This window comes from Columba livia, chromosome 2 (genome assembly GCF_036013475.1).
Source record: "Columba livia isolate bColLiv1 breed racing homer chromosome 2, bColLiv1.pat.W.v2, whole genome shotgun sequence".
In the NCBI taxonomy this organism is placed as follows: domain Eukaryota; kingdom Metazoa; phylum Chordata; class Aves; order Columbiformes; family Columbidae; genus Columba; species Columba livia.
This window is the reverse complement of record NC_088603.1, coordinates 157,760,950-157,783,166: the sequence shown is the minus strand read 5'-3', so window position 1 is coordinate 157,783,166 and position 22,217 is coordinate 157,760,950. Positions and strand designations below refer to the sequence as shown.

Below are 22,217 nucleotides of genomic sequence, written 5' to 3'. Positions count from 1 at the left end.
AGTTCTAGAGAGTGCTGAGCTCAGCTCTAAGCCTCCTCTTCTCCAGACTAAACAAGCCCAGCTCCCTCAGCCTCTCCCCATAGGGCTTGTGTTCAAGTCCCTTCCCCAGTCTTGTTGCTCCATGTTCCTTTTTGTGCCAAGACCATGCAGTCAGTCTGATGAACAGACACCTTGTTTAGATTAAAGCCTGGCATGAAGTATTAGAGAGAGACCGAGAGAGAGAGAAAACAGCCATTGGGCATCAGTAATAAAAGGCTAAGTGAAAATCTTTGTCAAGGAGTGGCTTTTTGAAGTGAAGATAATTGGTATTCACAAAAAAATATACTAGAAGTTATTAAAAAGAGTTCTCATGGAGATTTTTGTTCTCAGTGGGATGTCATCAAACATTTCATGAAGTCAGAGTTCTGCTATTACAAAGAGATAATAGAGTGTGTAACCAGAGCGAAAATCATATTGATTTTCAGATTACTTTTAGTTTCTAAAGTCATCAAAATGAAAATGAAAATAAGTGTTTATGAGCATTTTTCATGATACAACTAGTTTTACTATGTTCTCTGTAACTTCTTCCATTCACATTTAATGAAGAAGGAGACCTTGTGTGACTATTTGTGGGACATTTAACGTGATATGGTTGTGTAGAGTCAGAACGGTCACACCAGTTCCACTCGTGTCCTGGAAACAGCGTTTTTTCTTCTGCTTGGACCAAATACAAAGAGTAACTTGGGTCACCTCACTTTTAATGTGTATTCCAGGGGGAAAAATACATCTTTCCTGAGTAAAACTGTAATTGTTAGAACCAAAGCTCCATATTACATTGAGACAGTGTGAATAATTTCTTATTGCCTGACCTTGGGCTTGATTTGCTTCACAAAAAAATCTATGTATAGAGCTAAACAAGTCATATTTGACTCTCCTAGGTCCCATTTGCAGTCAAGACATATAAGCAGTCGCTTCCAGGTTTTTTTAACCTATTTAGATACCTGCTTTAGCATGAGTTGAATTACTAGCATATGTATTAAAACACTAATTAAGCAAACTCATATAGTCCTTTCTAGTACTTGATTTACATGATTGTAGAGAGAAGTTAGAGCAAAAGTTCCCGTGAAAACCTTTTTAAGGCAAAAATGATCTTCTGAGAGCCGGAGTGTTGTCGAGCCACTTGGTGCCTCTTGCAGATCTTTATTCTAGGAATAATCTTAGTATTACACAGTATAAATCAAAACTGCTTTCCTTCATCTGACTGTGTATGGTGTCTGGCTGCCTTGGCTGTTAAATAGGTGCAGAAATTCGATGCTAAAATTCCTTTATGAGTCTAACCCTTAACTTGTACTAAAACAGCAGCATTGAGTTTAGCTGTGAAGTGTTTAATCCTGAATTAGTCTCAGGTTTTTGCTTAACTTTTAAACCGTGGAGGAGGTGGATTGTACTGGATGTATTTATAGCGCTTTCTTTTTCTTCTCCATGCTGAATATTGAAGAAGTTTCAAGTCTGGGTGATACAGAAAATACCAGTCGAGTCCTTTCTTCTTGTAGGAATCATGAACGTAGAGACCGGTCAAAACTTGAGCAACAGATTACAAAGACTTTGTGGGAAAGGCTCTGCCTCACTTAAAATGTTTTGTATGCCGAGAGAAGGAGACAAGCACACCATATTTACTTGTATTGCTAGGCCTAGCTTTAAGAACTTAATTACCATCCAGGTGCTTAATTTATATGGTCAGCTTGTGCTGACCTGGCTGCGCTTGGGGCGTTGAAAAAAGTTGCTGCTGTTTTGCCATGGGGTGAGGAACCCCAAATCACCATTATTTTAGAATTGCTGCTCTTCTCCTCTCTCCTTCTTGAAAGTTCTATAAAAGCCACAGTGATAAAACTCCGTGAGTTGTGTCCATACGTAAAGCCTCCCGTCCCGTTACATCTCCACAGCAGATGTAGTGAATTGTAGGGCTGTCCACATAGCTGGAAAGCAGCGATGCTGCACAACTGCAGAGCTCTTTGAGCTCAATCATGTTAATTTTTGAGACATAAGTTGTTAATGTGTTGAAACACAACTGCCTCAAAGGACGTTGGAGCATGGAGGAGGGGGTTGGTCTCTTCTCCCAAGTAACAAGTTATAGAACGAGAGGAAATGGCCTCAAGTTGCACCAGGGGAGGTTTAGATTGGATATTAGGAAAAAATTCTTAGTGGAAAGGGTTGTGAAGCATTGGAACAGGCTGCCCAGGGCAGTGGTGGAGTCACCATCCCTGGAGGGGTTTAAAAGACACATAGATGAGGTTCTTAGGGACAGGGGTTAGTGCCAGAGTCAGGTTATGGTTGGACTCGATGATCCTGAGGGTCCGTCCCTTCCAACCAAAATGGTGCTAGAAGTCTAAATATGGTTTTGATCAATGTTGAACAATCTAAGCGTATGATTCAAGCCGTGCTGGAGCCCTCCAGAAACAAACACATTCACTGATGCTGAAGACTTGTGTTTACTGTTGGCACTTCACGGGCTACCAGTTTTTAATCCATTTAATGTGGGGTGCTTATTTGAGATGCAGATTTCTTAATCAAAATACTGTCAAACATTGCAATGCCACAGTGAAACTGGAACATATATAGTTGCCCCATTACCTTTTTCTGCTCTATAAAGAAATAGGAAAAATTTGGCTTGTCAAAATCTTTATGTTCCATTACTCATGTTAAGTAGTACTTGATGTCAACCTGTCCTTTATTTAAGTATGTTATTCTTTACAGTCTTTTCACTTTTTCCATTTCAGGGGTTGTCATCACTACCTACTCAAGAGTGTCAATTAGTATTTATCAGTTTCTTTATAACACAACCATCTATAAAATTCTGTTTACTCAACAGATCTGTGAAGCTCTTGAACCTCCCGACCAGTCTCCGGCCTCACAAAATGAAAAGTCTACTTGGTCAGAATGTGTCAACCAAAAGCCCTTTCATATACTCTCCAATTATTGCTCATAGTCGTGGGGAAGAACGGAGTAAGAAAATAGGTAAGAATATTTTGCAGTATTTCCTGTTTGTTTGTTAAATTAGAAAATCTTTCTTGGTCAAGGAAAGCAAATGTGAACATTACTTTCTTCTGTCTGAAATAATCACCTTTTTAACCTGAGATTCTAAGGGAGAAAACCTTTGTTCTGTGTGGGACCGTTTCAAATTCAAAAGAGGAATAAAGTCTCATAGGTGATAAAGCTGATTTTCAGAGGAGATAAAATAGTTTTATTTCCCTTTCAAACAAACAAGAAATCAGAGAGAACTTATTTCTGACACACTCACTTTGGCAGCAGCCAACTCAGCCCCTTATCATGTGTGGTCCCCTGAGCATCTTTCCGATATCCTATTATGATTTAACTTAAACAGATTAACAGTCTGATTAGTTGGTTTTTCTTAAAGGCAGTTCCGCAAAAATCACAAAAGCCTTCTAATCAATGTTTAGAATACTATAGCAATTTTCTGCGGGAGGATTATTTCATTTGTTATAAAGCTCTTCATTACAGTAATTTTGTCGTTGAAAGTAGATTACAAGGCTTGTTTTGAATCCTGGATTAAGTTACAAATATTAGTAGTCCTTTTTGTTGCTTTTGTGCATATCGCACGCGTGATTACTTTTAACATAAGCATTAGTGTCAGCACCAAACTGACTTGTGTGACTGCGAAATAGAACTGACTGTAAAAACTTCACTACAGAAATCTGCAGAATGCTGTTTATCTTAAAGTGGCTCTTTATGTTACTGGTTTTAGTACTATGTAGTCACCAAAAAAAGAGAAGTAGAAAATCAATAGTTTAAAATGTCATCGAGGTTTGTTAGGTTTTCTGTATCACATTTTGAATTGTAAAATACTAAACATTCAGCAGGTCATCGTCACTAGTGGCTCCAACTAATTCTTCAAAGAGCTCGTTCTCGGACAAGCTAGGGCAGAAACTTGTGAGCAGTATGAGCATGTGGACTCCTCGGTGCTTGAATTTCACGTTTCCCCTCTCCGTGCCCCTTTCAAGTGTGAATGCAGAGCAGAGACGGGGAATATTTTCCATTTCCTTTATTCTCCAGTTATCTTATTACTGGTACCTCGAATCCTGGCGGTCAGTTTTGGGTCCTCACACCAAGAAAGGCCTTGAGGTGCTGGAGTGAGTTGAGAGAAGGGAACGGAGCTGGGGAAGGGGCTGGAGCACAAGTGTGATGGGAGCGGCTGAGGGACCTGGGGGGTTCAGCTGGAGAACAGGAGCTGAGGGGAGACCTTCTGATCTCTGAACTGCCTGAAAGGAGCTTGGAGCATGGAGGGGGTTGGTCTCTTCTCCCAGGTAACAAGTGACAGGATGAGAGGAAATGGCCTCAAGTTGCACCAGGGGAGGTTCAGATTGGATGTTGGGAAAAATGTCTTCATAGAAGGGGATATGAGGCATTGGAACAGGCTGCCCAGGGCAGTGGTGGAGTCACCATCCCTGGAGGGGTTTAAAAGCCACGTAGTCGATGTTCTTGGGAACATAGTTTAGTGACAGTGTTGGGTTAACAGTTGGACTCAATGATCCTGGTGCATCCCTTCCAACTCAGGACATTCTGTGATTCTATCATAGAATCATTTAGGTTGGAAAAGACCCACAAGGATCATCGAATCCAACTCCTGTCCCTGTATGTGACAACCCCACAGTTCACACCGTGTGTCTGAGGACGTTGTCCAGTCTCTCCTTGAACACTGTCAGGCTTGGGGCTGTGACACCTCCCTGGGGAGCCTGTGCCAGTGTCCAGCACCCTCTGGGTGAAGAACCTTTTCCTAATGTCCAACCTAAACCTCCCCTGGCACATCTTCCTGCCATTCCCTCGGGTTCTGTCATTGGTCACTAAAGAGAAGAGTTCGGCGCCTTCTCCTCCTCCCCTTGTGAGGAAGCTGTAACCACCATGAGGTTTCCTCTCAGTCTCCTCTGGCCTGAACAAACCCAGTGTATTTGTATCGTAGCATAGTGCATTGCTCTCTGGGACTCCTTCTTTTTTTCCTCTCTCCTTTTTTACACATCCAACAGTTCTCTTTCATCTAGTTTTACAATTGTTGCCAGCAGCGTAGCCACCACTTGGCCCATTCACCTGGATCATTCCTGGCCGGAACAGCCAGGACTCGGAGAATCTCTGTGCAGTTTCTTTAGTCTAACCCAGGGGCGCTGCAGGCTTTTTCTATGCTAGATGTTGGACTTAACCTGTGTGCCCTGATTATGATTAGGATTATATTCTTCACCATGAGAACATGCACATTTTCTACGTTGTTTTATGATGATATGTATTTTCAATAGATAGTTGAAACCTGGTGAATTAGGAGATAAGAAGAGGTTCCAGTATAAGTTGGGGAATGACCTATTAGAGAGCAGTGTAGGGGAAAGGGACCTGGGGGTCCTGGGGACAGCAGGATGACCATGAGCCAGCACTGGGCCCTTGTGGCCAGGAAGGCCAATGGTACCTGGGGTGGATGAGAAGGGGGTGGTCAGTAGGTCAGAGAGGTTCTCCTCCCCCTCTGCTCTGCCCTGGGGAGACCACACCTGGAATATTGTGTCCAGTTGTGGCCCCTCAGTTCCAGCAGGACAGGGAACTGCTGGAGAGAGTCCAGCGCAGGGCAACAAAGATGCTGAAGGGAGTGGAGCATCTCCCGTGTGAGGAAAGGCTGAGGGAGCTGGGGCTCTGGAGCTGGACAAGAGGAGACTGAGGGGTGACCTCATTCATGGTTGTAAATATGGAAAGGGTGAGTGTCAGGAGGATGGAGCCAGGCTCTTCTCAGTGACAACCAATGATAGGACAAGGGGTAATGGGTTCAAACTGGAACACAAGAGGTTCCATTTAAATTTGAGAAGAAACTTGTTCCTGGTGAGGGTGGCAGAGCCTGGCCCAGGCTGCCCAGGGGGTTGTGGAGTCTCCTTCTCTGCAGACATTCCAACCCGCCTGGACACCTTCCTGTGTAACCTCATCTGGGTGTTCCTGCTCCATGGGGGGATTGCACTGGATGAGCTTTCCAGGTCCCTTCCAACCCCTGACATTCTGTGGTTCTGTGACTCTGTGACTGGATTATTTTCTGGCAGTTTGGCTGTATGTGGTTTAGTGCTGCTTTGCTACAGTACTGCTGTACTGTATCAGAAGATAAAGGATAACAAATTAAAAAAAGGATGAGAAATAAGAGTTAAGTAAAGGGTAAGACATTTAGACATGTGGAAAGATCTTCAAGTGCTTCCATGTTAAGGAAATAATTATTTAGAAAATAGCTTATATTATTTCTCTTAAGAATTTGTTTAAAAATGGGTCACAATTAAATTACTGAATCCCTTAGGTATGCCTTGTGAGTTTTTTTTGTTTAAATAAAACCTTATTTCTAATCTTGTCAGACAGCTGTATTATGCACTATTCTTGTATCTCGATGGATACGAAAGGAACCTGCATTTTTTGAAACAGTTTAAATTAGGATTTGCTGATGTGCTGTGTGACTGTAGGAGTTTTATGTTATACAGGGCAGTTTTTCCTTTTAGGTTTTTATTAAGTGTAAGGACATGTCTGAACTGCTTGTGATCCTGTAAAGTGTTTGCCTTTTGAACTACGTACACAGTCCATTCACTTTTAAAAGCCTCTAATGTTTCATTCAAAGTTTCGCAAACAAAAGAATGTACAAAATAAAATCAGATATTTCCATTGAAAGAAGTTGAAAAATTTAATAAACTTTGAAACTAACAAGTATATTTTAATGATTTATACCTAACTTTAGTTAAAAACAATGACAATAACAAATGAACTGTGTTTTTCTTACACGGGAATATGCTAAATGGTGGTTAAATTATTGTTACAGCAAAGGAAATCAAGTGCTTTTGATAAGCCAAAGTGAAACAAAACCCTTTAGAAAGCCTCGAGGGAAAGTTTTCAGCTTTGAGCTTGAGAAGCTTTTCTGATTGGAAACGATAAATAGGATAATTATATTCTGGTTAAATTGCTTTAATAGTACGCTAGTCATCAGAAATAAACCTACTGATTTTTGATATGAAGTGTTTTTTTGTTCTGAAGTGCCGATAGTCTATGGGAGCAAGAAGACAAAACATATATATATATATATATATATACAGAGAGAGAGAGAGAGAGATATGTGTGGTTTTTCCTCCTGCAAATAAATCAGAGAGTCGTAGAACAGCCCAGGTTAGAAGGACCTCAGAAGATCGTTTGGTGCAACTTTTTATGGGAAAGGGAGCCAAGACAAGACCATCCAGCACCGTGTCCAGTTGCTTCGTGAAGAACTGCATCAGTGATTTAGACTCCACCACGTCCCTGGGGAGGTTGTTCCAAGGAATGATTGTTCTTACTGTCAAAAATTGATTTCTTACATTGTGATGAAACCTCTCCTGGTATAATGTGCACCCATCACCCTTTGTCTTCTCCATGTGACTTCTTGTGAGGAAAGAGCTTCTGTTTTCTTTGTAGCTGCCCTTTAAGTACTGAGATAGTGTGATGAGGTTCCTCCAGAGCCTTCTCCAGGGAGAACAGACCCAACTCCTTCAGTCCTTCCTCATCAGGCAGGTTCTCCAGCCCTTAGACCATCTTTGTGTCCCTCCTGTGGATCCTCTCCAGTCTGTTTGTCTTTCTTGAACTGCAGGGACCAGAACTGGACATGGAGCTCCAGGTGCAGCCTCACAAGGACTGAGAAAAGGGGGCTGATCACATCTGTAAAAAATAAATGAGCTTAGATTCCTTTCTTGTTTGAAGAAAAGATACGTTAAATCATCAGACAAATGTTTTGTGTTTGTTTAGAGATCCTTTGTCACGGAGGCACCCCGAGGTTAGTTTAAGGGACAACAGGGTCCAAACCAAACTTTTATTCGGTAAAAAAAGGTGCAGCAGGTATGACTGGTGGAAGATGGGGTTTTAGCACTCCAAAGTGACTTGAATACAGGTTCAGATACCAGTTGAGGGAATTATTAAGGGGCAGCAACTAATACAACAGGAAGTCCACAGTGTGCATGCACGTGGCTTCACCAAAATAATACCAGAGCCGTCCCTGAGTCCGGGAAGAGTCCACACTTGCCCGAACACGGTGTGGGATTATTTTAAAGGGATACACGTACTCGTATTGAGTACGGAAAGTGTACACTCGCGATTCTGCGAGGGTAAATTTATAATACACTTGCAATCCTGCGAGGAGAAATACACGTGCAAATGTGCATGGAATATTACACGTGCTTATGTGGAAGCACAGGAGGAAAATACACTCACGATTATGCGAGGAAATAATTTATACACGTGCTCGTATTGAGCATGGAAAGCGTGCAAATGTGCACGGAAAGTGTAAATACACATGCAAATTTGCACGGAAAGTAGATACACTCGCAATCCTGTGAGGGTTAACTTTACTCACACATGTGGCGGCAAGGCGAGCGGAGTCTCCGATCCCCGAGTAGGGGGGGAAAGCGGCTCCTGGCGGCAGCGGCTCAGCTCGTAACTCCAATAGGATCACGCGCAAGGGGCCGAGTCTCGACGAGAGTCCGTTTTTATAGCCTGATCAGATCTGACTGTGGGCATTCCAGAAGCTTCTCTGCACCCCCACCCTGGCTGTGGGTGCCCCTGAAGCTTCCAAACATCCCCCACACTGGCCGTGGGTGCCCAGCGGCTCCCTGGTGCCTCTGTGCTCCCTTCTCCTATCTCTTAATGACCCTGGCCAGGGGCTCTGGGGTCAAACAAAAGAAGCTGTCAGCCTCAAACAGCACAGAGAGAGGGAGATGTGTCTACTCCTCCCATATGGAAGGGAGAGAGGGGGCTTTGCATTCTGCCACATCCTTAGAACATGTTCTTCTAGTAACTTGACTTTTTAAGAATCTCTTCTAACATAGTTGCGTTGAAAGTGTTTTCAGAACAGACATTGTGATCTTGTGGCATTTCTTATAATGTCAAAATTAATTTAGAAGGAAGGAAGTGCCCACTTGGGCTACTCCAAGTGCCTGTGTTGATCCAGGTCACTGTAACGGGGCTTCAGTCTTCAGAGGAGAAACCAATTTTTCTGCATACCGCAGAATGCATAAGACGTTGTGGACACCAATAAGCAATTAAATAAGAAGAAATTTACAGGAATGCTTAAGACATTGTGGACACCGATAAGCAATTAAATAAAAGGAAATTTACAGGACATCTCATCCAGTGGTGCTTTTGAATGTTTTGTTTAAATCAACAGTTTTGCTTTTTAGGTTGTGTAGTAATATAATCTGTTAATATCTCTGAATGTATGTTTTTAATTTCCACTAGCATTAATTGGAGTTAGACATTTGCATTGAGTGCATCTCCCTTGAGCTCTCTAATATTGCTTGTAAAATGTAATCAGATAGTAAATGATTGTGGATGTACAATTAGAGTACAGATGGTTTCAACGGTGAACTACAGTCTTAATGTTAATAATCCTGTTTGTTTACCGGACACTTTCTAGTAAAAAACTGTTAGTAATGCATGTTAAAATTATTGAGTAAACTGGTGAAAGTTAATCCATATATAGTCAGGATTTATTTAACAAATACAGTTAAACCACCTTTTGTTTCTTTGGACTGCGGGTCCTCAGGTTTTATGGAGTATCTTATCACATTCAGTTTTAAGTCTGAACGTCAGGTGCATGTGCTTAACTGTGAGAAATTTGGAAGGCAGACAGGACCTTGTGGGCTGAAAATATAATGAAGTGCTGCTATAAAATTATCTTTCTGCATTGAACGTTTCTTCTGAACTTGCATCTCTTGCATAAACTTCTTGCCTTCTTAGAAAAAAATGAACAAAAAAACCCTAAGTCTTTTTATAAGTTACTAAATAATTTGTGTTATTGCTTTGTGAAGCTCAGAAAAATCTGTATCTGTAGATCTTAGTGTCATCTTCCCCTCCCACAGCATCTCCCAAACTACTGTCTCCCAAAGAAAATTAGTGGGAGGAAACTAAGGTGGCATCTCGTTAGCGAGGAGTTGTTTCCTTCTTAATTTAGGACTTTTTATTTACTCTGTATCATCAGCTGTGTCTATATGAAGATTTGTTTCCATTAATTTAAATTCCCTTCTTCCTGTTGTGTTCATTCCTTATCTGGTTGCTTTTTATATGAGTCTTAATTACCCAAGGTGATGTGTAAGTATGTAAGCCTCTAAATGTTGAACATTAAAGATGTGTTTAATTACTGTTTTGAATTGATGCCCGAGTTAATTTTGCCAATGTAATGTTAGTTCGTTGGGGCTTTGGAGCAATATTACCCATTGCTGTGAAGATTATAGAGGTGTTAATTTAAAACATGAAGATAATACTGCAATCTGACAGCTCAGACGATGCTACTTTTTCATAACACTGCAATTAGGTAATTCTTGCATTAATTCTATAATCATTTCCTGTAGATTTCCAGTGGGTCCAGGGAGATGTGTGTGAAGTCCAGTTGATGGTGTACAACCCTATGCCTTTTGAGCTCCGAGTAGAAAACATGGTATGTACCTTCCTAAATTTCCCTTTTGAATTATTTTCTAGAAACTAAATAGTTTAAACAATTATTTAGATTGGTGTAACCTCAGCTTAACAGTGCAGCACTGTCCGTTTTCTCATATTTGCTGGTAATGAGGTGTTGAAATGAAAATCTCTGCCAGTCTGAGTGTTTAAACGCTTTACTGTTACTGACCCATAAATCAGTTCTGTGCCTTTCTGCATTGACTAGAGTTCATGCTACATAATTTCCATATACTGCTTTCCGAATAATAATTATATCCTGAAACCTAATAATTAGTGGATACTTACTACTGTAATTTAAAAATCTGCATTCATCCTAGCTTTTCCAATTCCCGTTTTGACCACCATCTAAAAAATCTGAGGAATTAAAATAGTTCTGAGAAGCTTTGTTTTGTAATAGAAGCTTCATTGCATGGATCTGCTGCTCCCAAGGATACTTGTTATATGAAAACACCAAAAAGGAGGAAAAAAAGGCTAAAATACCAGAGAATCGTGTACGGTTAGAAAGATCAAGCCCAAGCTGTCTGCTGCTTCAGTCGACAGTATGATATTAATTTCATGGACTGCTTGCAGTCTATCGTAAAGCAAACTAAACTGGGTTTTTTCTCCTCTTAATGCCACGTAATGTTAAATATTTTTACCTTTAATATTGCTTTAAAAAATAAATCCTATCTCTTAGAGACCAATTAAATCTGTCACGGTTTAAGGCAAGGCGGCAATAAACCGTGGCAGACGCTCCCTGGTATCCCCTTTACCTCCCACCACCCCTTCCTTTAGATCGGAAACATGATAAGAAAGATAAGGGGAAAGGAAGAGAGACTACAAGTTGGAGAGTTTTAAAGGGTTTTACTAATACTGCTAATAAATAGAGAATATATATACAAAACATACAAACCCGGTCTGCAGTGCTGATGTGGCGCTGGCGTCACTGCGCAGCAGAGCTGGGGGTGCGGGGCTGGCGGCTCCAGCAGCTGCAGCGCAGGCCCCTGGAAGTCCCGGGCGGGACTGCACAGCAAAGCGGAACCTGGGTGCAGGATGCAGGGCCTGAGGGCTGGGGATCACAGACAGACAGACAGACAGGGGCCTCTCCAGATGCCGCCCATGGGCGAAGAGAGCGTGACCCTCGTGATCAACCTCTTATACAGGGGGTATGACGATTATGGGGTGGAATTCTTCCGTTGGTCAGTTCTAGTCACCTGGTCCATCCACCCCTCCTCAAACACGCCCCTCTCACAGCGGAACGTGGGAAAACTTATCAGTCTTTCTTGGCTACCATAGTAATAAACCTAAACACGAGCTTCTTCAGCATTCCCTTGGTCTCTTATCAGCACCGAGTGCAGCATCTGAGGAAAAACATGCAGGCTAAAACTCAGCAAAGTACAGGCACCTAGAAGAACTGAGCTGAAAGAAAAGTCACTAAAAGAGAACCGGTCTTGTTTTTAACAAAACCAGGACATTCCACCCCTTATTCCATACCATTTGAGTCCTACCCAAATCACTACTGCTTTCTGCCTGTCTTCAAATGTATATACACACACATACAAAAATATGTGTATCACTAGTTCATGAGTGCAAGTCTCTCTGTCACAGCAGTCTCTCTCTAGGCAGGAGAGATGATGTGCAATCTGTTAGGCTGAGGCAGCATATATTTATTTGCCTAGGTTTTTTATTTTTTTGATAGTTTTTTAATCGATAGCTCTACCACAGTGGCTAGACCTAAATTACTGATAACGTACCACATATACTAAAGTGTTTTTCCACAGGAAATGAATATACCCTAAGAATCACAGAATCCCAGAATGTCAGGGGTTGCAGGGGACCTGGAAAGCTCATCCAGTGCAATCCCCCCATGGAGCAGGAACACCCAGATGAGGTTACACAGGAAGGTGTCCAGGCGGGTTGGAATGTCTGCACAGAAGGAGACTCCACAACCTCCCTGGGCAGCCTGGGCCAGGCTCTGCCACCCTCACCAGGAAGAAGTTTCTTCTCAAATTTAAGTGGAACCTCTTGTGTTCCAGTTTGTACCCATTGCCCCTTGTCCTACCATTGGTTGTCACCGAGAAGAGCCTGGCTCCATCCTCCTGACACTCACCCTTTATATATCTGTAAACATGAATGAGGTCACCCCTCAGTCTCCTCTTGTCCAGCTCCAGAGCCCCAGCTCCCTCAGCCTTTCCTCACACGGGAGATGCTCCACTCCCTTCAGCATCTTTGTTGCCCTGCGCTGGACTCTCTCCAGCAGTTCCCTGTCCTGCTGGAACTGAGGGGCCACAACTGGACACAATATTCCAGATGCGGTCTCACCAGGGCAGAGTAGATAGTGCTTATAGCATAATAAAATTCATTCTGGGGAGCTGGCATGCTGGTTTCTTCAGCATTTTATCTGAGCCTCACAGAAGTTTTCCAGATTGTTAAGAGTGAATAGAAAAAGTAATTGCAAAGCTGTGCATGAGAAAGGACTCTATATAGGAATTAATTTCTTTAAGGACGTTTTGATTCAGAGCCTAATTTGTATTGTGTAAGTAATGGTGTAATTATATATTTAAAAAAAACCCCATGAGTTTGGATAATTTCTTAATTTCTTAATGAGGAAATTTCTTAGGAGTGTTTTCATGCACTTCAGAATTCCGAATACAGTTATTTGCGTAGATGTGCACTCCATCCATTCCCTGAGCAAATTAATTGTAGTAGCGTGCATACTTGTTTTTACTGTTCGAGTGATAAAGTTCTGTCTTTGAATTAACACTGAAGTTTCAGTTTCATTGGTAAGCAGAAGAAGGACGCATGCAAACTAGATACAAAGAATTGAAGTGATTAACATAATTCTTTAGTCAGTGCTCCATAAATAAAGAGCATTGAGACGTTCTGCTGTCATCTCGTTGGTAGAAATTAGTTGATTTTGCTTGATTCGTCTGTGCTCTTGAGACTGTAGCCACCAAGTTGAAGAAAGTAATTAATCCCCTCGATTTGGAGTTTGAGGGACAACGTCTTTAGGACCAAGGCCAGTTTGGAGCTCCCTCTACGATAGAAATATTGATATACAGTGGTATTACTAAGATGATCGGCAGGTTGGAGCATATGACAGTTGACGATGGGTTCAAAGAGCATGCCAGGCTGTAGAAAAGAAGAATATTGGGGTAATTCCTGTTCTTTCCTCCATCCCAACATGGGAAGGTGGGTGAAACTGGAGCCAGACTCTTCCCAGAGGTGCCCAGCGTAAGGGTGAAGAGTCAGCGAACCTGGAAAACTTTCCTGATAAAAAAATGCCCTTTTTCCAGTCATACACTGGAACTGCTTGTCCAGAGAGAATGTGGGCTCGACATCTTCAGAAATCTTCAGAACTTGAGTCTAAAACCCAAGCTGAGAACCTCTGGCATTCTTTTCCAGCCAAAATTGTTCTGATTACCCAGTCTATTCTGTGAACTTTCTAGAATGTGGAAACAGTTATGACTTTCATCCCAAGAACAAACTCTTTTGTTTTCAATTTAATAATTCAAAGCGGTGTTTAATATTTTAAAATGTTTTGGTTTATTACGAACACGTCCTCCTGCCTGCAGTCCCCGTGTTGTCTGAATTCTCACCGTGTTTCACATTCTCTCGGATTATTTAGTCTCATAGAATCAGTTTCATAGCCAACGTATCCTTTTCTGTCATTTAGTGGCAGATTCAGCTTGTTCGTCCCACAACTTATTTCCTTCTGGCTGACTCAGCCCCTCACCGTTACACTATGACTCATTTTTCAGGCTCGTTTCCAATGACGAGCAGTTCTTGAGTTCTCCATTGCTTAATTACCTTTGCTCTTCACCCTTTTCGTCGTTCACCTTTCATCAACATGTACCTACCTTGAAACCTGTAGTCTTATTCCTTATGTTTAAATTTTCCCTTAGTCTCTCAGTTTATGATTTGCTGTTCTTTCAGCTTCGCGTTTCATGTAAACCTGTTTCCCCAAAAATAAGACCTACCCCGAAAATAAGCCCTAGATTGATTTTTCGGGATGCTCAACCTAGAAGCCCTACTCCAAAAATAAGCCCTAGTTACAGTTCATTAAAAAAGTCAATTTAAGTAGTCTCCAGGCAGCTACACATCTAAAAGAGCAATAAGTTTTGGAGCAAAAATTAATAGAAGACCCTGTCTTATTTTCAGGGAAACAGAGAATTACTGATCCAAACTTTTAGCATGATACTTTTCCTAACGTTTCTTCCTGTTTATTGTAGCAGAAAGTTGTGATGGTATTAAAAACACATAAAAAATTTTGTATTGAGCCCAAGTTATTAAAGGAGATGATTCCTCAATGAAAGGCTTCTCTAGCTTTTTCATTATTTGAAGTATTCATTCTAAGTACATGCAGTTGAATTGACATAGAACTTTGAGACTTGACATGAGACTGTGGAGCGAAGACTTTGATCAGTGTTGCTCAGAATATGTATGAAAAGTTGATTTAAAAAAAAATCAATTTAATTTTATTGTTCTCAGAGCTTTTTGCCCATTTTTGCTGTTCATGCTGTTTATTCCTTGTCATGTGTATTCATGATTTGGGACTCTATTTAGATACCTGTTCTTCATGTGAAGTGATCTAATAATACTGAGCAGGTACCTTAAATAACAGAGCGCAAGAGAAACAAAAATTGAACCTAACTAGATTGACTGCAATGGATTACACTGAATATTTTTGCTGTGCTAGTCGTGGAGCCCAAATTAACAGATGTGATGTTCAGCTGTAAATAAGTGTATTTTATCCCCCAAATATTGATTTCTGTATAGACTTGTTCAGGTGTGTGAGTGCTTCTGTCCCTTTTGCAGTTCCAAAGCCTTTTGTCTGTCCAGGAAAAAAATGACCTGAAGATTTCAGACCTTCAGAAAAGAACCACAATTCTGGGAAATCCTTTATAGATTTATTTTGTATCTTGGGACAAATGTTTAAAGCACTAAGTCACGGTACAGTCTAGTGAGAATTACTATTAAAATAAAATGCATGTGAAGATGCATTGCAAAGTGTGTTGAGTCCTCTAAGATTTTAGCTAAATTTTCCTCTTTGTTCCTCAAGTTTACCCCAGGTTCCAGTAGAAGCTGGGGAACGACGTGTTGGAGAGCAGTGTAGGGGAAAGGGACCTGGGGGTCCTGGGGACAGCAGGGTGACCATGAGCCAGCACTGGGCCCTTGTGGCCAGGAAGGCCAATGGTACCTGGGGTGGGTTAGAAGGGGGTGGTCAGTAGGTCAGAGAGGTTCTCCTGCCCCTCTACTCTGCCCTGGGGAGACCACACCTGGAATATTGTGTCCAGTTGTGGCCCCTCAGTTCCAGCAGGACAGGGAACTGCTGGAGAGAGTCCAGCGCAGGGCAACAAAGATGCTGAAGGGAGTGGAGCATCTCCCGTGTGAGGAAAGGCTGAGGGAGCTGGGGCTCTGGAGCTGGACAAGAGGAGACTGAGGGGTGACCTCATTCATGGTTACAGATATATAAAGGGTGAGTGTCAGGAGGACGGAGCCAGGCTCTTCTCGGTGACAACCAATGATAGGACAAGGGGTAATGGGTTCAAACTGGAACACAGGAGGTTCCACTTAAATATGAGAAGAAACTTGTTCCTGGTGAGGGTGCCAGAGCCTGGCCCAGGCTGCCCAGGGGGGTTGTGGAGTCTCCTTCTGTGCAGACATTCCAACCCGCCTGGACACCTTCCTGTGTAACCTCATCTGGGTGTTCCTGCTCCATGGGGGGATTGCACTGGATGAGCTTTCCAGGGCCCTTCCAACCCCTGACACTCTGGGATTCTGTGATATGAAAGGCCAAAAAAATAACCCAACAAACCAAACCCCCTCAAAAAGCTGAGAAATTTCAAGGCAATGTTACTTATTGAGTGAAAGCATTTTTGATGCACTTATTGAGGAAAATATAGCCAAGATTCTAAGAAGGCTACAATATATACAGAGCAGGGTAAACTATATTTAATAAACTAAAAGAAACTAAAAAAATACTACCCCAAAACATGGGGATAATGTAATTTATAGTATTAAAACTCAGTATTCAAAAAGAAAGTGTTCTGTAGTCCTCTGTCTGGTGCACGAATCTATTTGAAGGCAATTTAAGTGTGGTATATTGATTAATGATATAAAATTCAAGCTGTACTATTAGCCAAGAAATCTGTGTTGAAGTTATAAACAAACCACGTAAAATTTTGATAAATCTTGATGTATGATCAGCCCCATAATTTAGCATATGATCCTTTAAATTGTTTCCACAAACAGCTCTTTAGTGAGTTCACATCTTTGTAGTTTTTTTGCCATTTGGAGAGAAAATTCACTTATGGATAAACTACATTTAACTCAAGCTACATTGGGCAAGTATGCACACAAAAAAGGTGAGGGGGAGAAGAAGAAAAATGATTGCTTAGTATATAAATAATTGCATTTCAAGATTGGGAAGTAAAGCCAAAATAAATCCCGTTACATCCTCATGTTGTTTTAGCAGCATCCCCAAATTTACCTCCCCCGTTTACATTCAAGTTGTTTTGTTTCTCTGAAACTGAATCAAGGTTTGAAGCAACTGAACGACATGGTGTGGTAATAACCTGCATATATTTACTCTAAGAGAATTTAAATTGCTTTCGAAGAATACAAGGAAATGCGATTTTATTTTGTTTTGTGTGATTCATATATTTCCTAGAGGAAACCTTATATACAGGTAAACTTTTCCTATAAAGTCAGAAAGAGCAACAATTACTAAATGATTCCTTGAAATAAGGTATAAGAGTAGGGAAAAGAAATGTAACACTGTTAATCTAAAGGATTTTTAGGCACCAGAGGGCAATGTTGGGCAAATATTGTTGAACTCTGCTCTCCAGCAAACAGGAATATTGCAAATGTCTTTCAGATATTCTACATATGTCATTGTTGTTTCAAACTTATTTGTGTGGGTTAAGTTTTAAAGGTGTCTTGATTTCAGTGTATGTCTGGAAACCTGAAGCCTAGTTGATGTTTCTGTATATATAGATATTTTTTTCCAGTTTCAGTGAGTTTTTATGCTTTTAAAATTTATTTACTTTGAAAAACTCGAAGTTTTACTGAACAGTAAAACTCTATTAGTGAGAGAAATGAATGCTGCATTCTCCTTTGCGTGATAATACACTGGAGAACCTTTAATTTCTAATCCATAGTGTGTACTTAGTGCAGGTGTTTTGTTTGGGTTTGGATTGCGTTTGTTCTCTAGAAAAACTCTTCGTTTTCGAGGGCTTTGTTTTTAAAGAATAGACTGGGAATGCATTCTTAATGCATTATAGGGCCAATACATTGTGCTGAGGACTTACTTTGCTTTAGCAGTTGTGATCAGCATGATGCAAGGATGTCATTTTGATATTTTCAGGGATTAGGGAACAATATCACAGTATCACAGTATCACAGTGTGTTTGGGATTGGAAGGGACCTGGAAAGCTCATCCAGTGCAATCCCCCCATGGAGCAGGAACACCCAGATGAGGTTACACAGGAAGGTGTCCAGGCAGGTTGGAATGTCTGCACAGAAGGAGACTCCACAACCCCCCTGGGCAGCCTGGGCCAGGCTCTGCCACCCTCACCAGGAACAAGTTTCTTCTCAAATTTAAGCAGAACCTCTTGTGTTCCAGCTTGATCCCATTACCCCTTGTCCTATCATTGTTTGCCACCGAGAAGAGCCTGGCTCCATCCTCATGGCACTCACCCTTTATATATTTATAAACATTGATAAGGTCCCCCCTTAGTCTCCTCTTCTCCAAACTAAAGAGACCCAGCTCCCTCAGCCTTTCTTCATAAGGGAGGTGCTCCCCTCTCTTAATCATCTTCGTTGCCCTACGCTGGACCCTCTCCAGCAGTTCCCTGTCCTGCTGGAACTGAGGGGCCACAACTGGACACAATATTCCAGGTGTGGTCTCCCCAGGGCAGAGCAGAGGGGCAGGAGAACCTCTCTGACCTACTGACCACCCCCTTCTCATCCACCCCAGGTACCATTGGCCTTCCTGGCCACAAGGGCCCAGTGCTGGCTCATGGTCACCCTGCTGTCCCCAGGACCCCCAGGTCCCTTTCCCCTACACTGCTCTCTAATATGTAATTTCCCAACCTATACTGGAACCTGGGGTTGTTCCTGCCCAGATGCAGGACTCTACACTTTCCCTTGTTAAATTTCATTAGGTTATTCCCCGCCCAACTCTCCAGCCTGTCCATGTCCCGCTGGATATACACTCTGTATAGCAGTTATTTTTTTTTCTCTACTCTTATTAGATCATTTTAACACTAGGAATTTATAGTAACGCTCCCGTCTTGTCTGTAAGCAGATGCTTGTTTTAGGTGACTGTACTCCAGACACATTCACCTGCCTTTTTGTCTCCTACTGTCCTTATTTACCTTGTTTTTTGTCTGGATTCTGTCTGCCGTTAACATGCTTGGTTTAAATCCTTTGGCAAGGAAGATGCTTTCTCTGACAGTTGCTTTTCATGAGCCTTGACCTTTAAAGTATTACTGATTATACATCAAGAAGTGAAATTAATGTATAAATCTATGTCCAGACATACAGCTTGATTAAAAATGTGAAGTAGAATAAGCTCTTATTTACTCATTGTTTCCGTCTCCCCCTTGCCTCAAGGAAAACTGTGCTAATTAGGACCATGGCTTAATGAGGAGCTTTCCATACTTGCGAAAAGTGACCTGATTATGGTTTGGGAACTGTGTAATTTCTTAGTGTTTTGTATCTGTTTATAGGCACTTGATGTACTGGCTAAGTTGCGGAGTCAGATAGGAATGGAAAAGTGGTTCGTATTAATTGTTCAAAGTTAAATTCAGTGTAGTTTTTTAGGTGAAAGTTTGAACTGGGAAGGTGTTCAGTTAAACCGCTGCATTAAGTTACCACTGAGAGAAGTCATTGCTGGGCCACTCTCCATCATCTTTGCCAAGTCTTGGGAAACGGGAGAGGTGCCCAAGGACTGGAGGAAAGCAAATGTCACTCCAGTCTTCAAAAAGGGCAAGAAATAGGACCCAGGTAACTATAGAATGGTCAGCCTCACCTCCATCTTTGGTGCCATCTCAAAGCATATCAGGGATAAGAGGGTCATTAGAGGCAGTCAACATGGCTTCACCAAGGGGAAGTCATGCTTGACCAATCTCATTGACTTTTATGAGGACATAACAAGATGGATGGATGATGGCGGAGCGGTGGACGTGGTCTACCTTGACTTCAGTAAAGCATTTGACACAGTCTCCCACAGCATCCTCACAGCTAAGTTGAGGAGGTGTCGTCTGGACGATCGGGTGGTGAGGTGATTGTGAACTGGCTGAAGGGAAGAAGCCAGAGAGTCGTGGTCAATGGGGCAGAGTCCAGTTGAGGCCTGTATCTAGTGCAGTGCCTCAGGGGGCAGTGCTGGGGCCTGTACTGTTCAATATATTCATCAATGATTTGGACGAGGGAACAGAGTGACTGTCAGCAAGTTTGCTGGTGACACCAAGCTGGGAGGAGTGGCTGACACGCCAGAGGCTGTGCTGCCATCAGAGACCTGGACAGGCTGGAGAGCTGGGAGGGAAAAATGTAATGAAATAGAACAAGGGCAAGTGTAGAGTCTTGTATCTGGGCAGGAACATCCCCAGGTTCCAGTGTAAGTTGGGGAACGAGCTGTTGGAGAGCAGTGTAGGGGAAAGGGACCTGGGGGTCCTGGGGACAGCAGGATGAGCATGAGCCAGCACTGGGCCATTGTGGCCAGGAAGGCCAATGGTACCTGGTGTGGATGAGAAGGGGGTGGTCAGTAGGTCAGAGAGGTTCTCCTGCCCCTCTGCTCTGCCCTGGGGAGACCACATCTGGAATATTGTGTCCAGTTGTGGCCCCTCAGTTCCAGCAGGACAGGGAACTGCTGGAGAGAGTCCAGCGCAGGGCAACAAAGATGCTGAAGGGAGTGGAGCATCTCCCATGTGAGGAAAGGCTGAGGGAGCTGGGGCTCTGGAGCTGGACAAGAGGAGACTGAGGGGTGACCTCATTCATGGTTACAGATATATAAAGGGTGAGTGTCAGGAGGATGGAGCCAGGCTGTTCTTGGTGACAACCAATGATAGGACAAGGGGTAATGGGTACAAACTGGAACACAGGAGGTTCCACTTAAATTGGAGAAGAAACTTGTTCCTGGTGAGGGTGGCAGAGCCTGGCCCAGGCTGCCCAGGGAGGTTGTGGAGTCTCCTTCTGTGCAGACATTCCAACCCGCCTGGACACCTTCCTGTGTAACCTCATCTGGGTGTTCCTGCTCCATGGGGGGATTGCACTGGATGAGCTTTCCAGGTCCCTTCCAACCCCTGACATTCGGGATTCTGTGAAATTCCAGATCTCCCTAATAAACATACTGGGAATGGTTAATGTGGAGTTGGCTCTGCTTCAGATTAGGAAGATGTGTTAGATAGTATTTAGGGGTCCCTGTCATTTTTTTTTTTTAAATTTATATTTGCTAGTGTTGATAGTGAACAAGACATTGGAAGCATTTTATTTGGTCCTTGATTTTTTAGGACTTTAGGTCCTTGTATGAAAGTATTTAGTTGAGGTGGATCCTGAATAATTAAAATAAATTTCAATATCTGGCCAAGTGATAGTTCAGTGCTTTTGGGACTGACGTAATCTTACAAAGCCCTCTATACCTGTTTTAAACCTGAGTTTTGGAGTGTGTATGGGGTCACCTTTGGTTTATGTTCTAGGGTTTGCTTCAGAGGAAGCAAAAGCAGAAAGATTATGATGAAGACTGAGGCTAAGTCAGTATTAAAGTGTGAACATTCATCCCATGCCTGTGGGGTCAGTGGCATTGAAGGATTCATGCTCAGTCACTTGCAGTCAATTATAATTTGTTGCATCATATATAAGATTAGTTTGTATTGGCTAGTTATTACAATATTTGTTTTGAATACTTTATTCTGAAGAATTGCAAGGAATATTTCCCCAAGAACGTGAACAAGGTCTATATGAGCTCCCAACTACGTTAATGTCCGTGTTCGAAAAGTAGTGACCAAACTTGACTTTATGGAAACGGAATCAAAAAGCCTCAGTGCTCTGATACGGTGGCTGGTGAATGTTGGTTGGATCAGGTGTTGATACAAGTATCAAGTCTACAAAGAAATAATTGCTAGAATTAAGGATTTTATGACTTTTGGATTTATTATAATCCTGATGACTTCAGGTCTTCAGTAGAAGAGAAATGAAGAACCTGACAAACCTGTTCAGTTTGGTTTCTTAAGCTTCTGGGGTGTTTAGGACTTGCCGTTAAAAATCTTAGATGCAAAGCATTTATTTAGTTGTTATGTAGCACTTAGATGAAAAATGTGTGTTAATTTTCCATAAGAGAAGACATTCTGATAATGGCTTTTAATTTAGCTCAGTTTTTGATTACCGGTGGGTCAATTTTTGGTGAATATGTAGGAATTGCTCGAAGACGACTTGGCGGTGGTTGCTCCTAATGCAAATCAGGCCATTAAAACTTAATGTACAAGACAGGTCAAGTTTCAGTCCTTGGCTGGGTAATTGCGGTGGTGCCATTTGCGTTTCTTAAGTGCTTGTTACACGGGTATCAATGTTCCTAATTTCTAATTGAGAATTAGAAACACAAGAGGGCTGGTCTGCCTTCCTAACTAAACTCCGTGTTGAGCCTTCAGTCCCTTTGTGGTTTTCTTTTGCTCAAGCCGTGAGTTTTTATATCGGCCTTTATAAAAATAGCATCCACTTCTTTCATAGATTTTTGAGTTGCCATGAAGCGTCCTCATCAAGTTGAGGTTTAA

General features: G+C 42.1%; 1 protein-coding gene across 8 annotated transcripts in view; it reads left to right on the top strand.

The window, feature by feature from the left end:
* The window catches only part of TRAPPC9 (trafficking protein particle complex subunit 9), a 525,236-nt gene that overhangs the window by 52,035 nt on the left and 450,984 nt on the right, over window positions 1-22,217 (top strand). For all 8 annotated transcript variants that reach the window (XM_065054500.1, XM_065054503.1, XM_065054502.1 and 5 more), the window contains 2 exons: window positions 2,849-2,994; window positions 10,362-10,447. In XM_065054500.1, coding sequence (XP_064910572.1) covers window positions 2,849-2,994; window positions 10,362-10,447 — 232 coding nt within the window. The remainder of the gene's footprint in view (window positions 1-2,848; window positions 2,995-10,361; window positions 10,448-22,217) is intronic.